Source organism: Cydia pomonella, chromosome 16 (genome assembly GCF_033807575.1).
Source record: "Cydia pomonella isolate Wapato2018A chromosome 16, ilCydPomo1, whole genome shotgun sequence".
Classification (NCBI taxonomy): Eukaryota; Metazoa; Arthropoda; class Insecta; order Lepidoptera; family Tortricidae; genus Cydia; species Cydia pomonella.
Window position 1 is genome coordinate 15,619,882 of NC_084718.1, and position 15,952 is coordinate 15,635,833.

Sequence of the window (15,952 nt, forward strand, 5' to 3'; positions counted from 1 at the left end):
TTCAAACTATTATTTTTAAATATTACACTAAGTGAGGTAATTAATAAAACAATACTATATACAAATCAACTTTTTTATTCATATCATAACAAAATAAACTTTTCTTCATTAAAAAAGTAACAGCCATATCAAATGAACTAAATCATTTCAGCATACAAAGCATTTATTTCTGGTCTGATAGACAGTTCTGTGTCATCAGGAACGGTATCATTCTCATACAGCTGACTGTCTTCATGACTATTCTCTGCATCATAAGTACTTGAGGGATTTTCCTCCTTTAAAATCAAACCCAACTTCTTTTCATTGATTTTGTTGATAACATCAATATTGTTGCGAGATACAAGTGCATTTTTAAATGTAAGCAACCAGGTGTTGTATGGAGATGGATCAAATTTAGCACATTCATGTCTTAAGAAGGCCATGGCACCTAATGCTTTGGAATAGTTTCCATCCAAATTACAGTATATAAGGCTTTCTATAGCATCTGTCATGTCAGGAGCAAGATCAGATAATGTTTTGCCATTATTTGCAAGTGTTTGGAAATCATCAATGGGATCTATAGTTCCAATTCGTACTGAACCTTTATTATTTAATAAAGGCAGTTGGACTTTAGGCATGTCTAAATCATTGTTGGATTGGTCTGGATTACCAGATTGGACCAGAATGGTAGCATCATTTCTTCCTTGGGCCTTAGTTCTTCTTTTTGGTTTTTCTTCTACCTTTTTCAACTGTAATAACTGTTTCAGTTTATTTATTGCATCTCTAGATCTTTCCTCAATCAAAGGAGGTATTCTGAACAACATCATTATCTCATCTCTAGGCTCCGGTAGAGGCTTGCCTGGGTTCATTGCTCTGTATGCAATACAGTCCAGAACATACTGAATGGCAGGACTGACCGTTTCTGCAATGGGAAATGCTTCAGTATCATCAAAGGTGTCATCATAGGCTGAAGTTAAATCCATGGCTCGAATGAGATTTTTGAAAGCATTAACTTGCTCATCTGAGCACGCAAATTTCCTAAATTTTGTTTGGGGAAATGCCATGTTTTTTATATCTTCTTTAAAACAAATTCCCACCATAGATAAACAAACAAAATCTTCTTTTGGATCTATCACTGGCATTAAAGCAAACATCTTAGGAGCATTTCCATTGTTGAATACTCTTCTTACAAGCCCAACTAAATTTAACTCATGCAGGCTCTCTACCAGGCATCTTATTGCATACTGAGCTTTTTTGTCTGATATCCTTCCAAATATATATTGCAGGCCATCTCCATTAAGATTTTGCCATTGAATATTATCAGCATGAGTAAACCCATAAACAGATAAGGACTTTTCACCAGGCTCATAGAGCATAGATTTATCAAATTCAGATAAGGGAATTATTTGCTGGCCATAATGGTAGCCTTTTACAATATCTACAGCATCTACAGTGCTATAGTTTTCAGTGTTTACCAAAACTTTGTTTCTCATTACCCCTTCAGTAGTGCTAGAAGTAGATGTGACAGGATCCCTGATGGCTTTCTTCCAAGCCTTTACCACAGGTTCATCTTTCAATCTGACAAATGCAGAGATTGGAATTTTAATGTTAGGGCCAATAGTCAACTCTACATTCCAATGCCATGCAGAACTGGTAGCCTTCTTTTTGTGAAAGAGCAAATATCTCATGGCATAGTCAAATGTAGCTGTAGCGCCTTTGGTCACTTCAACAAAATGGCGTGCCAAGTCAATGTCATCCCCTTTATGACTTTCATCAGTAAGATCAAGACCAATGACATCCACTTCAAAATTCTCCTCCTTGAATCCATTTACAACCTGCAGAAACAAAGAACTTAAGAATACTGTTTCACATGATCATGGAATAACAGCAAGATGGATGGAAATACTAATTTCAAAATCTTGATATGATTTTGTTGTCGTGTGTGACTTGACCCTTGTACCCTATATCTATACTGTGTAGCTGTTGGTGTAATCATTCACCTCAACTCTCCTGCCAATACCTATACCCTTCTTAGTGTGGCAAGAAATTCAAAATTCAAAGGTAATTGAATTTGAATTTTATTTAATTGAAAGAAAGTTATCATTCTAACAATTCATGAGGTATGCCATTTGAAGGTATAATGACAATAATTGAATCCTACAAATACAAAAAACTCACCATTTCAACCTGGTCATCATTAATTTTGGCAGGTGACTGAAAGTTAGTCATCAGAATAATCTTTTTATTCAAAATATTTGTTTGCTCCATCTCATCCTTGAACTGATCGGCAGCCACAATCAGGGCATCAAACCAATCACCTCTGCTCTTTGATGGCTGAAATAATTGTCATAATAAATTAATATTGCAAAAAAAAGGCAAAATACTGCAAACATAGCATAGACCAACTATGTGTTTAAAATTGAAAATTCCTAACATTAATTGACCTGAATCATAACTGCTAGATTCTTACCTCCTCTGGAAGATCTCTTATCATTTGCCATGTAGGGGTTTGTAGTTTGGATAGAACATTAATTTGCCTAAAAGCTCCCTCAACTTCCTCAGCCATTTTGTTGTTGGTTTTCTTGGATCCTAATAATGTGATACCCACAAAGTTCTTAGCCTGGGTCATTATCTTACGCTCTATGATACGAGCAGCGCATTCTTTGGCTTTCAGAAAGAAACTGTTGTTTTCTTCTGCTGACTCATTTTTTCCTTCCACTGTCGATACATTCCTTCCTACGTCTAGGATAATGATAGTACCTTGATCTACCTTCGGCGCCATTGGAGCTACAAAATATAAATTGGAAATAAATAAATTCTAATATTCATCCAATTTGCGCCATGGATGATCAAATTCTTACTCTTACCGGAATTTTGGAAATTCCTTGTAAATAGGTAAGTATTTACTTTTACTACACCAACGTAGTCCAATTAATTCCAATAAAACACTACACTTCTTTGGATTTCAATTTAATTAGAATAACGAATGGTTTAGTTTGGACTATTTGCTGTCAATCAACTGACTATATTAACTCAATCAACTCAACTAATACCTCACAAAGAGCATATAATCACTACTCACTCCAACCAATCTCCAAGTATTAATAGACGATCGAATATGGTGCGCTCCGTACCGCGAACTTGGTCTGCTCGGAACAATATTCGATGGTGTGTACAGCGGTCCGCCGGACAATATTATTATTATTGACGGTGCGGTGGTTCGATGATTCTCCCAAAGGATATGGTGCGGTCCGCACCAAATTCGCTCGTGTAGACGGGCCACCGCACCGTTCCGAGCGTTAGTCGCGGATCTACAACCGAGCGAGACACACGTCACAATGTCGTCTGAATCCGTAAATATAGCTGAAAAACAATTAATAGTGGAAGTGTTAGAACTTTACAAAGGTTTTCCGTGTTTGTGGGATTCAAGTCACGAACTTTACTGCAACAAAGATGCCCGCAGTCAAGCGTTACAAATAATTTTAGATAAATGGAAAACGGGTTACCCGCAGGCTACTACAGAGGAAGTTAAAAAAAACTGGAACACCTTAGAGCTGCGTATAGACGTGAACGAAAGAAGGTAGGTAAATTACAAGTAAATATCACTCTTTAAAATCAGTATTTTATTTGTAATTAACATTGTTTTTCTAAATTTAATGGACTAATCCACTTTCTTACATATTTGTAATTCCTTTATTTTTATGAACGGTAGTACAGTGTATAACTATTTGTAGGTGGAATCCAGCAAATCAACTGGAGCTGGGTTGGGAGACGTGTACACGCCGTCCCTGTGGTACTATCCATATTTGACATTTCTTCATGAGAAGACTATGCCGGTATCCCAGGGAATCGATAATATACAAGGAACTCCAGATTCAGATAGCGAGGTGGGTAGTTAAATATTTAGCACATTAATCATTCTTTCTTGAAAATCAACACGGCCTTGATTGTTAAAATATTCTGTGAATATCTGTCTCGCCGCATTACCTTCTGCAGTACGCTGTCTATCTGTTCTATTGAGATTTACTGAGATATTATTATTCCGCCAATCTCCTGGACGGAAAGTATTGTTTGTAGTATCTTCCCGATCGACACAATTCCCTGTGACGTAGTTTGTAGACTTTTTTCTTAGAAAGTTGTGTAGTAAACATGAAGCCATTACTATTATTGGTACTTTTTTAACATTCATTGTGATGGGTTTTTTGAATACCCTAAAGCGTTCAGCTAATATACCGAATGTGTTTTCTACAATTCTCCTAGCTCTGGAAAGTCTATAGTTGTATATTCTTTTGTCATGTGTCAAGTTTTTCTGTGGGTAGGGCTTTAGAAGATTTTCATTCATGGCAAATGCACTGTCTGCAACTAAACAATATGGAGCAACTATATCAGATGACGGCAACACAGATGGTCGTGGTAAATTCAGTTGATCAGACAACATTTTATCATGAAATGATGTGTGATTAAATACTCCACCATCAGAAATACTTCCATTGGTACCTGCATTTACGTAAATAAATTCGTAATTGGCATTAACAATGCCAAGCAAAACTATGCTAAAAGTTCCCTTGTAATTGTAATACGTTGAACCGGAGTTTGGTGGCTTTTCGATAAGAATATGTTTCCCGTCCATTGCACCTAAACAATGATTGAACTGCCATTTTTGTTCAAAGTCTTTTGCTATTTGTAGCCATTCACTTTCTGTTTCAGGAACCTGTAACAAAAAAGGTAAAGAGTTCAACCAAGCGGCAAAATGAACTGTACAAGAAACAAGAAGAACTGATTCAGTCTGCGGCAGAATTAATCAAAGACAGCAACTCGCAGGACACCTCAGCCGATGCCTTTGGACGCTCAGTGAGCTTTCAGTTGAAAGAATTACCAAAAGTTCAAAGATGCATAGCCGAAAAAATAATTGGAGAACTACTGTTCTACGCTAAATTAGGAGAGCTTACTTTAGATACTTCCATAAACTTTAAAAAAAACATACATACTGCCACACAATACTCCTACTACACCCACCCTTATAGAAGCCATATTTATCCGCATCATGCATTCCCGTCCTCAACGTCTCCTCAATATTCACAAACATCACAGTCACCTAAATATTCACACACATCATCTGAACAATCGCAACCATCACAGTCTCCTCAACATTCAATAAACTTAAATAAAAACTTACATACTGGCACACAATCCTCATACCACACTCACCCATATAGAAACCATTTATATCAGCAACATTCATTACCGTCCTCACCATCTCCTCAATATATACAACAACCATCCCCGTCTCCTCAATATTCACAACCATCACCGTCCCCTCAATACATACAACAACCATCCCCGTCTCCTCAGTATTCACAACCATCACCGGCACCGTCCCCTCAACAATCGACACCCTCTCTACCACAAACACCGGCAGATTCGATTACTCTTCATTCAGCAGACACACATTTGAGTCAAGTTTTATTACCAGCTGACACTCTACTTGAGTTGACCCCAAGTGGGGAAACACAACATAATGAGCCAGACACTAGAGGAAGTGGTAATATGGATGTTTTTAGGGGCACAGGAAAACAACTTCAAGAATTCTTGATTTTTAAAAAATAATTACCTATGTAAATGTGTACACACATATGTGGCATTATCTATGAAAAGGGACCTAGATTATGAATACACTAATAACTCAATACCGACAACAAGGTCCCTACTCGTGGATAATGCCACATATTTTGATTTTAAATAAAAAATAGTATGAATTTTGACTTATTATTTATAAATACGTACCTTCATATAGTTTTTAAGCACTTTACATATTGCGTGACAGGTCTCTGGTATTATCTCAGACAACAGTTGCGATGATATACTTGTACCAAATTTGAGTTCGCTGAATTCTCTCCCTGACGCGAGATATTTTAAGGTTGCTAGCAATCTCTCTTCAGCTGTCACAGCTTTTCTCATGACTGTATCGGTTTTAGTTATATATGGTTTCACAAGTTCAAGCAATTCACTAAATGAATCGGAACTCATTCGGAGATATATACGAAAATCGTCATCATCAAGGTCTCTCACAAGTCGCACATGACTGTATGACTCTCGGTTTTTTAAATAGAATTTTGCCCATTGTTTTCTTTTTTTTCCTCTGCTTTTTGATAGGTGTAATAGCTACGACGGATGCCACAACTAACGCGATTTTAGTTTGTTTGGATAAAGTCGGAGGCATGTCGACCTCACCGTTCCGTAGCACGAAAAGCACTGGACGGTGTTTGTACGGGTGCGGTGGTGTGGCGTGTAGAGCGCACCGCACCGGTCCGTCGGTTCGACGCACCATATTCGAACGTCTATTAATACTTTCCCACAACAAAACATTCAAAACAAGTCTCGACTCGTCTTGCAATGGTGTGCTTTAATGAGCGTATGATGGCTGCAGTTATCAACGTGAATGTGGGATAATGATGGTATCTGTTTCATTTCATTCTATTACGCAATGTTAAAAAGTGATGTAATATTAGCTATTACATCGATAGCGGCAAGCTGCGTCCATCATGCGCCCTCAACTTGTTTGAGCCATACACAAAACCGCTGACAACATAAACAAATTTGACATCCTTTATTGTACCTGACAGCTGTCACATTAGTTTTGTGATACTTTTGATTATAATCTGTAGTCCTTTCCTTCTCCTTTGGCAATATCGCCAAAATCTGAAAATTGAGATTGCGTACGAAGGCAATATTCGTGGAAATTGGTTAATTTATGTATTTATTTAATGTAGTTCAGTATTCTGGCGTTAGACTTCAAGTAAACATGAATTCAGTTGAATTGAACTTTTTGTGTAGGCGTAGCTATCAAATGTTATTCACAAAAATAAATTAAGCGTTCGTAATTAACTCTAGAATGGATTTTATCTGATAAGAATGGTCTTAAAATAAAGTATGCCGCTTACAATTGCAAACAAAAGTAAAATGATTGCTGAAATCATGAAATTTTCGTTTCACCACAGAGCATTTTACTGCTATGTTGGGATGAGTATATGGATCTGTTTTTTAATAACAGGTGGGTAATTTTAATACACAAATATTTATTATATCCGTAATATAATCTTAATAAAGATATATACAATTAATTACTACAGCTTTTTACTACAGTGTATGAAACTCTTGTTATTTTTTATGCTTTTATTCAACTTAGAAAGGCTACACTAAACTCAATGATTCATTTTTCTAGTAATGTACAAATACATATCAGTTGGAGAAGATGCAACAGTGATCAAGAAGATTGTGCAGAATGAATACATATCCAAAAGTGATATCAAGTATAGGAAGATATATCTACGCTCATGTAATCCACCAGACAGTATTGTGAGGGGTGCTGAAGGTACTAGTCAAATACAGATATCAAACAGTAAAATGCAGTATATCGAACTAGTTAGTTACTTTATAAATAAATATTTACAATAGTATCCAGTCTCAAATTTCTGAAATTGTCAATTTCCACATATATATTTGCAAATTTCGTTTTGTTTGATTATATCTTCAAGTGACATACATCGTTTTTGAGTTGTAGGAATTTTGATTTTATTTCAATTAATCAAATTTGTCAAAATCGGTCAGGAGCCAAGGTTATGTATATAACCAAAATTATAAATAATTATAAGTTACTATATTCTGATGGATATGGCATGTGTTAGTTGTACCATTATTTTTTTAATCTCTTCAGAACTGTTAAGGTTTAATAAAATAATCTGTGTATAAACTTATTGCCTGCTGCTCATCCATAAAGTATTTTTTATTTTCCAAGATGGAAGGTTGAGTACACATTTAATGATGCAATCATATCATGGCAATATTACTCTATAGTATCAAACTATATTGGTATTCTAGCTGTGGTGGACAGTGATACATGGCTTCTACAGGGAGTGCTAGTTGTGACGAGACATGGTGACCGTGGACCCCTTACACATCTGCATGGGGGAGACAAACTACCTTGTGATACTCCACCACCATCACCACTGTTGAAGACGTAAGTGCTACCTTATGGCAACATATCAACCGTGTTGGTATGGCCTCTACAGGGAGTGCTAGTCATGACGACTCATGTTGACCATGGACCCCTTACACATCTGCATGGGGGAGACAAACCCTGTGACACTCCACCACCATTGCCACTGTTGAAGAGGTAAGTGCTACCTTAAGGTGGCGACTGACTTGTAACATTTGCTTGTAATGTATCGTTCACGACGATCGTTACAAGTCAGTTGCCACCTTTGTAACACTCAAAGGGATTCGCGTAAAAACCGACAGCCGAGTGGAGCACGCGGTGCTCGCGTCGAGCGGCTCGGCTCGCTGCACTGACTGTTGTAATGCTCGGGTTGTATCACGTTACATTACACCGAAATGTTACAAGTCAGTCGCCACCTTTATGGCAACATATCAACCGTGTTGGTAGGGCTTCTGCAGGGAATGCTAGTTGTTACAAGACATGGTGACCATGGACCTCTTACACATCTGCATGGGGGAGACAAAATACCCTTGTCACTCCACCACCATCGCCACTGTTGAAGACATAAGTTGAAAATGATTAAAAAAATTTTTGTAATTATGATTACTGTGTCTTAATGTTTGTGTATTCATTAGCCCTTTGCAGTGATAGTTAGATTTCTTGCTTATTTTATGGTTCTACATCTACAAAATATGAATAATGATTAATGAACTACAGTCTTAATTAACATAATTTGGGGTCTAGGCAAAGATTGAAATTCTCAAAAACACCTCACGCAAAATAATGGACGCCTCCTAATAGTACCTCGTGACGACGTCCTCGCCTATTTATAGACGTAATTTTGTGTAGCTACGAAGAATGGGTGTCGAACACGAGCTCCGTCGGCCGGGCTTGGTGGGTCGCAGGGCCGGGCCCGTTCCACAACTTCCCCGCGCTGCCGCCGCGCGCCGCCACGCGCTGTGCGCTCGGACAGCTGACGCCGCGGGGATTGTTGCAGATGCTGACCGTGGGTGTGTAGCAACCAACTAGAATAACTATACAAGCCTAACTAGATATCAAAAATTTCTTCACATGTATTGTGTCGGGACCGGGAGAGACTAAACTAGATACTACATACATATGTCTTCTTTGACTTTCTCGTTCACTACTTGCTTATAGCGAATATAGCATGTTTATATTGAAGTGGTCATAAAGGCTATGGTTTCCTGTTGACGCCCCGTGCTACGCGCTGGAAAAACTCACGCTGCGCAGGCTGCTGCAGATGCTCTCGCTCCCTCGTGCCCCTCGTGCTGATAGTGGATCTTCATTTTATGTGCTTATAGGCATTGATCCTAATAGTACATTGTGTTCATCGTCACATAGCATGAGAAAGCAGTATGTCTAAGTATGTATGGCTGTAGGTACTGAAGACTGCCGCGAACCGACTTCTTCACAGTGTCAAACCATTTCCTACTTGATAATTATCTCACTGGCACGATATCGCGTAAGCAAAGAAAATCGTAATTGCTTTCTTAAACTTAAAGATAATTTTTGGTTGGCAAAATTTCACATGAAAGTTAAGAAAAATGTAAATCGTTAATCTGCTCTCTACAACATGCTTTGGAGACCGCACATAATATCCGAAGACACACTTAGGCTACTTAAAATACTTAACCATCACTACAACAATAAACTTATCACTAGGTAGGTACAATAACAAATTCTTACCTTACCTAACCTAACCTTACCTTAAATTATTTTTTTATCATATTTTCAGGTAATATTCTGAAAGAGGCTTATGGAGAAAAACTTGGATTAGATAATGCAGATCCGACGGGAAAACGTGAGAATGGTGAGTCCAGTTATGTTACAGGAGATCGCAATAACTACTCAATAAGTGTATAGTCTAGCAAACCAATACGTCGCTAATGTATAATTTAAAAATTTGTATGGGAAATATATTCATAATTGCCGCCTTTTTATACTGAAAAATTGGCTCAACGACTAAAGAATTATGTATGTTCGAAGAAAAACATTAAACCTCTCTATTTCACAAATCTATAACTTTTTACAGTACAGTTTTGATGAGTTTTGATTAATTTCAGGAGACGTTATAATGTACAGCACACGATACCGACGAACGTTCCAATCTCTAGCGGGACTCGCCTGGGGCTTGGCGGGCTCCAATGCGGGCGCTCGGCTCGCTAGAGCGAGAGAGAGCCATAGCGTCGCCTTCTGCTTCCGCGAGTGTGCGTGCGCTGCGCACCACGCTCTAAACAAGTTAGTACTAGACTTTAGCTAGTTTCAATAAGGTGTAAAATCGTGTAGCACGCAGGCTTGGGCTTAGTGGGCTGGGCTCGCTAGAGCGAGAGAGAGTCGTAGCGTAGCCGGCACACCACGCTCTTAACAAGTTAGTACCTTAGGTCGTTGCAATAAGGTGTATAATCATACAGCATGCTTCAGTCTAGCAGGGTGCGATGCTTAGCAGACGCCAATACAAGCAGGCGCTCGGCTCGCTACAGCTATAGCGTCGCCTTTTGCTTCCACAAGTGTGCTTGTGCTGCTCACCACGCGTTGAACAGGTCAGTACCTTAGCTCGTTTCAATAAGGTGTATAATCGTACAGAACGCTTCAGTTTATCAGGGTGCAATGTTTAGCAGGCGCCAAAGTCGGCGCTCGGTTCGCTAGAGCGAAAGAGAGCCATAGCGTCGCCTTCTGTTTCCTTAAGTGCGCTTATTCGGCACACCACGTTAGTAGCAGACTTTATCTGATTGCAATAAGGTATATAATCGAATAGCACGGCCCGGTTTCTTGTGGATGATGGAGCAAGATAGCAATAGCGTCGCCTTCTTTTTCTGCGAGTGTGCCAACACCGCTCACTACGCGCTCATCAAGTAAATACAGACAAAGTAGACTTAAGTTCGTTGGGATAAGGTGTCTAGTTGTACAGAATGTTGCAGTCTAGCAGGGTCGGCCTGAGTAGTGGCGGGCGGGAGAGAATGAGGGTAACAGTGTTGCCTTCTGTTTGTTCTGTTGATTGCTGCTGCAAAGGGATTTTTAATTTAAATATACTGTTGCTGATGAAATTCTATATTTTGTTTCGCGCTGTTGCCGTGTAAAGTGACTCGCTTTAACCAAAAATATGATATTTCTTTCACTGCAACAAATGCCGTTAGCCCCTCTATCCCTCTAACTTCACATCGAATACAAATTTTGAGAGATTTTGACAAAAAACACTTGGATTCTGGATTTTATACCAAAGCTTTTCTTTGTATCGAAGTCGCGTTGGTTACAACAATTTTCCACACATTCCAGAAAAATCAGCATCCAAGCAAAACACCGCCTGGACAACCACCCGGCCCTAAAAGAGCTGGTCAACAAGCTCTCCACCGTCCTCTTCGAGTCGCAGGAGCACCCCGAGCCCGACATGGTCCGCGACGGGCTGCTCGCGCACATGTGCCACGACGCGTCGCTGCCGTGTGTCACGAAACCTGACAAACTGAAGTTCAGCTTGAAGAGAAATAGGAGGCTGCGAGAGGATACTGTGCCGGGCAAAAAGTTGCTAGAATATAAGAAAGTAAACGTGGATAATAGAAAATCTAAAAGCGATAAGTCAAACGTAGAAATTAAGAAAAATCAAAACCGAAAGACTCTTAACATGGATAGCCGTAGATCAGAAAAAGTTAAACTAAGGGTAAAAAAACAGAAGGGTGAGAGAATTTTACGAGAGGCTACTAATGGCGATAACAGTAAATCTTCAAAAGTAATACAAAATATAAAAATACAAGAAAACAGTAGTGAAAATACTTCTACAAGGAATATACTTGAAAACCACGAGATTCTTAACAAAGATGATAGATTAGAAAAATATAAACGAAATTTTAAAGAGCATGAAACGTTCCGTGAAGATTTATTTGGAAAGAATTTGCTAGATATTGAAACGGATATGGATATGAAGAAAGCTGACAACAAAAGAAATAACTTGAAAAGTCATATAGACACCGTGCCTAAAAGGAATTTATTAGACGCAGATATAGACACTCTTAACATGGAATTGGATTACATCAACAATCAGTTAGACTTCAATAACGAAATAGGAAGAAAGGCTAGAGATATCATTGGTAAATATTACGATACTAAAGATAAGCAAAAAGCTCCTTTAGATTTCGATGCCCAAATGGAAAGAGAGAAGCTATTATACTATCAGCAGAGATATATGGATAATGCCGATGCATATGACGATGTAGTCATTGTTAAAAAGAATTTAGACGCAGACTTTAATTTTCCAAATGATGCTCGTATGGATACAGATTTTGATGAAGAATATAAAGAACCCACACCAGAAATAACAGAAGAATTTTGTATAAGAAAAGACCATATAACGTCATTATTCGCGTATTTAGAATGGACTTATAGACAAGAAATCAAAAGTATACATAATAGAAAACGAGGCTTGCTTTTAGCGTATGGATTAATGCACAATATAGTGCAAAACATGATAAGAATGATCTCAGAGAATAAACCAAAAATTGTCATATATTCAGGACATGACAAAACACTGCAACCATTAATTTTAGCACTTGGGTTAACTAATTATCAACATTACAACGTACATTATGCTTCTAGAATGATCTTCGAAGTTTACAGAAAAAAAGATTTGCGCGACGAATTCAAATTCACTAAAAGGAAAGCGGTAGCACAAGATTTTTACTTCAGGGTTGTTTACAACGGGGAAGATGTAACAAATAAATTAAGTTTCTGTAAAACTAAGCAGAGTATAGTGATGAAAGTAGCGGACCCGATAGACGATATGAAGACGTATAATACTTATTTGTGTCCGATAGAGAATGTTGTTAGGTTTATACATGACGATTATTTTGCTATTTTTAACGTGACCAACTTTAAGGATGCTTGTGCTGCTTATGGGAATCTCAAACATGTTTAGGTAAACAAATTTGTTAAACTATTGGATATTAGCGACCGACGTCTAAAGTAGACGTAGAAACTTGGTCTTAATACCATGGATGACTATCATAGTTATGGTATGAATTATGTGAGATGATTTTTAGCCTTAAACCCTTGGCTGTTAAAAGGCAATGTTTTTTTTATGGCTACAAAATTTTTCATTATTGAGAAGGATCAAGCCCATTTAAAATACAATTTTAACATTCTTTTTTTCTACTTTCATTCAATTCATGTAACATTCGGCGATAACACGTTTGGATAATGTAGTCCGACAGGTAAGAATATTCGTAAGTAATTAAAAGCTGTTACATAAATTTGAGCCATATGTGTAGAACGCTAAAATTGCCTTTTAAACGGGCTTGATCCTTCTCACATATATGAGAAATTAGGTAGTCACCGCGGTCCACAAAAAAAACAATGCATTTTATTTAACAGCTCAGCGGTTGAGGCCAAAAAATCATTTCAGAAAATTCATACTATACTGCATGTTGAGACAAAATGACGTTTGTGATTCAAATGTTCGCTCTCTTATAAAAGTTGTAGGTCATAGGCCTCTAAAACATAATTAATTGTTCTTAAAACGCTAAAAGTAAGAAGCTGGCATGAATGGATATATATATTTGCATATAATTTGAATTGTTTCTACTTGCCGGATGGATGAAGAGTGATCCAATTTCTATTGAAATATGTTTAATAGAAGTCTTTCTTCTATCGAGAGACAATGAAATAAAAATAAGCATCCTTGATTAAGAATATGAAGTTTTTAAAATATGGTTATAATGATTTAAAGGCAGTCAAGCATTAATTTTTCTCAAAAGAGGTTCAGTAAATAGCAGTATTCCTTTTTACCGACAGCAATCCGTAATTTATGCCATGCTATATTCTTATAATTAATACAAGTTGATATTATTTATTTATTGCTAAATATTCCAGATATAGCTTATGACTTGTGACATGGATCTCAAATATTTAAGTTAAAGCCGTACTTAACTATACATATCTACTAATAATAAGTACACGTGCATTGTAACTGTCTCAAAGGCTATAATGAATAGTTACGTTAGTCTTAGCAACAAGAATTTGAAATGGAGGGTTATTGTCAAGGAGAATTTTGTAGCCACAGTAAATATACTGCCATCTTTCGACACATGATTAAAACTTTTAGGACGCCATTTGACTTTGATCTTTATTCCTTCACTGATAAGTATGTGTTAAATTTGTTAAATATAAAAAAAAGTGGTGCCATCTTACCGGGCATCGGCTAAAGGTTGTAGCGCCATCGCTCGAAACGAACTTTGGCTTTGATCTATTGGATAACGCCACTCTTTGATATTTAACAAATTTAACACATATTAGTGAAAGAATGAGGATCAAAGTCAAATGGCGTTCTAGTAGTTTTAATCATGTGCCGAAAGATGGCAGTAAATTTACTGTGGCTACAAAATTTTCTTTGACAATCCACCTCTATTTCAAATTCTGTTTGGTCTTAGTTTAACTGTAGTCGGGTGAAATGAAATGTTACTACACCTCTCGCTCGAATGATGGAGTACCTCACGTAAAATGTTTGTAGACAGTTATTGAAAGTTTAGCAAATATTTTTTTTTTACATTTTAGGTGTTTGTTTTTAAACATAAGATAATAATATATTATTTTTATTTGAACATGTGATATTTTGTAATAATGTGAATATATAAGCGCTAAATCCTTATTTATTAAGATATGTAATTTATATTGTAGAATAACTTTGTAAAATTAAGCCAACCATAATACTAGAAGGTACTGTAATATTCGACGCGAGAGATATTAACAAGATTCATCAATTTACATATCATTCCTTTTCTTGCCCATTAGTATGAGGGTAGTTAGGGTATAAAGGGGCCCACACCAGTTCGCCGGACGGTATCGGCCTGACAGTTATACGCAAAAGCTCACAATCGCGAATAACTGACATATGGAAGGTAGAGGCAAGGAACAAAATCTCCATATACCAAAAAGTGTCCGACAAAAACTATAAATAGGTGGCGCTATAATACCTAGAATACTTGAGAAAAAAATCTAATCATAGACAGCGCACTTCACTCCGTCAATAACGCCTAGGTTCTTAGCTACTCTAGCGCTACTCTGGAGAGATTTGGTACTATTATTTATAATAAATAAATAATAAATAAATTCACCCCCTTTACTATGTCGATATATCGATTGATGTGCGGCCGTATTTTTTTGGATATTAGTAACTTAATGTAATTTCTACTTGTACGAGTTTCTCAAAATGTCCATACGTATATCCATATTGTTATTTTTTTCATATAAACTTAAAGATCGGTCATACGGGGTGGGAAAATGAATGGATATTATTGGAAATTCTTTATCTTGAAAGATAATATTAATTGTGTTTTCGTCTAATGTGAAATAACAATGTTATCAAATTTTCAGAAAACTACGAATTTTTTGAATAGCTAATTTTATGTGATAGTTCTGTGTGAGTAAAATTATCGACATAGATTCCTTTGATTCTAATACTTTGGCCAAGTCACAGAAAAACCTGTCGTGAATTTAATATGACTTACCTACATATCACATGTAGTGACATGATTATATATTGAAATGTAAGACTGCACTCAGTAGATTTACCTGTATGTTTTAATTTTAACTATGCATAATATTAATAAGTGTAAGAAATTTTATTTTTAATTGACTATTTAAATCATACATTCCATTTATATATATATATATATATATATATATATATATATATATATATATATATATATATATATATATATATTACGATGCATTGTAAAAGGCTACAATAGTATTTTACGATACAAGTGTGAAAAGTAGGAAATTCGCAACGAGTGGCAATAAATTAAATCGACACGAGAATTACCTTTTCGCACGTGTATTGTACAACGTTTTACAGTACATATGGCCCTTTACATTTCCAATATACGCACGTATAGTTCTAGTTCCCGCACTAGGGCAGTAAATTAGCGCCATATGTACTATAAGTCATACGTCAGTTAGGGCTCATTC

At 36.9% G+C, this 15,952-nt stretch overlaps 4 protein-coding genes across 6 annotated transcripts; 2 read left to right on the forward strand and 2 right to left on the reverse strand.

The window, feature by feature from the left end:
- Positions 1 to 59: 59 nt before the first annotated feature.
- LOC133526572 (uncharacterized) lies at positions 60 to 6,422 on the reverse strand. Of its 3 annotated transcripts, none has more exons than XM_061863253.1 (5): positions 6,330 to 6,422; positions 3,062 to 3,072; positions 2,450 to 2,766; positions 2,158 to 2,313; positions 60 to 1,814 (listed from the first exon to the last, which is right to left on the reverse strand). In XM_061863253.1, the coding sequence occupies exons 3-5, from the start codon at positions 2,759 to 2,761 to the stop codon at positions 138 to 140; spliced, it is 2,145 nt and encodes a 714-aa protein (XP_061719237.1). In that variant the 5' UTR covers positions 2,762 to 2,766; positions 3,062 to 3,072; positions 6,330 to 6,422; the 3' UTR covers positions 60 to 137. The 3 variants fall into 3 exon arrangements, with proteins under 3 accessions (XP_061719237.1, XP_061719238.1, XP_061719236.1); XM_061863254.1 differs by having other exon boundaries at positions 3,033 to 3,072; positions 6,330 to 6,382; XM_061863252.1 differs by lacking the exons at positions 3,062 to 3,072; positions 6,330 to 6,422 and adding an exon at positions 2,847 to 3,026.
- Positions 3,582 to 6,288, reverse strand: LOC133526573 (uncharacterized). The gene is made up of 2 exons (XM_061863255.1): positions 5,764 to 6,288; positions 3,582 to 4,690 (listed from the first exon to the last, which is right to left on the reverse strand). The coding sequence occupies exons 1-2, from the start codon at positions 6,004 to 6,006 to the stop codon at positions 3,875 to 3,877; spliced, it is 1,059 nt and encodes a 352-aa protein (XP_061719239.1). The 5' UTR covers positions 6,007 to 6,288; the 3' UTR covers positions 3,582 to 3,874.
- Positions 3,733 to 5,735, forward strand: LOC133526574 (eukaryotic translation initiation factor 4 gamma-like). Its single transcript, XM_061863256.1, has 2 exons — positions 3,733 to 3,866; positions 4,687 to 5,735. Exons 1-2 carry the CDS (start codon positions 3,810 to 3,812, stop codon positions 5,584 to 5,586), a joined length of 957 nt encoding a protein of 318 aa, XP_061719240.1. The 5' UTR covers positions 3,733 to 3,809; the 3' UTR covers positions 5,587 to 5,735.
- A 258-nt stretch (positions 6,423 to 6,680) lies between the features above and the next one.
- LOC133526571 (uncharacterized) lies at positions 6,681 to 15,643 on the forward strand. The gene is made up of 7 exons (XM_061863251.1): positions 6,681 to 7,030; positions 7,202 to 7,351; positions 7,858 to 7,996; positions 8,825 to 8,985; positions 9,732 to 9,806; positions 10,060 to 10,234; positions 11,270 to 15,643. The coding sequence occupies exons 1-7, from the start codon at positions 6,910 to 6,912 to the stop codon at positions 12,897 to 12,899; spliced, it is 2,451 nt and encodes an 816-aa protein (XP_061719235.1). The 5' UTR covers positions 6,681 to 6,909; the 3' UTR covers positions 12,900 to 15,643.
- Positions 15,644 to 15,952: the final 309 nt, after the last annotated feature.

What these genes read in the sequence shown, in the direction of transcription:
- LOC133526573 (XM_061863255.1), bottom strand. Translation starts at nt 6,006, where the DNA reads ATGAGTTCCGATTCATTTAGTGAATTGCTTGAACTTGTGAAACCATAT. An exon ending in TGCTTAAAAACTATATGAAG is followed by an intron (nt 4,691 to 5,763) that starts GTACGTATTTAT and finishes TTTTTGTTACAG; the next exon opens with GTTCCTGAAACAGAAAGTGA.
- LOC133526572 (XM_061863253.1), bottom strand. Translation starts at nt 2,761, where the DNA reads ATGGCGCCGAAGGTAGATCAAGGTACTATCATTATCCTAGACGTAGGA. An exon ending in TAAGAGATCTTCCAGAGGAG is followed by an intron (nt 2,314 to 2,449) that starts GTAAGAATCTAG and finishes CAATTATTTCAG; the next exon opens with CCATCAAAGAGCAGAGGTGA. An exon ending in ATGATGACCAGGTTGAAATG is followed by an intron (nt 1,815 to 2,157) that starts GTGAGTTTTTTG and finishes TTGTTTCTGCAG; the next exon opens with GTTGTAAATGGATTCAAGGA.
- LOC133526574 (XM_061863256.1), top strand. Translation starts at nt 3,810, where the DNA reads ATGCCGGTATCCCAGGGAATCGATAATATACAAGGAACTCCAGATTCA. An exon ending in CTCCAGATTCAGATAGCGAG is followed by an intron (nt 3,867 to 4,686) that starts GTGGGTAGTTAA and finishes TTTCTGTTTCAG; the next exon opens with GAACCTGTAACAAAAAAGGT.
- LOC133526571 (XM_061863251.1), top strand. Translation starts at nt 6,910, where the DNA reads ATGCCGCTTACAATTGCAAACAAAAGTAAAATGATTGCTGAAATCATG. An exon ending in GATCTGTTTTTTAATAACAG is followed by an intron (nt 7,031 to 7,201) that starts GTGGGTAATTTT and finishes TCATTTTTCTAG; the next exon opens with TAATGTACAAATACATATCA. An exon ending in GCGCACCACGCTCTAAACAA is followed by an intron (nt 10,235 to 11,269) that starts GTTAGTACTAGA and finishes CACACATTCCAG; the next exon opens with AAAAATCAGCATCCAAGCAA.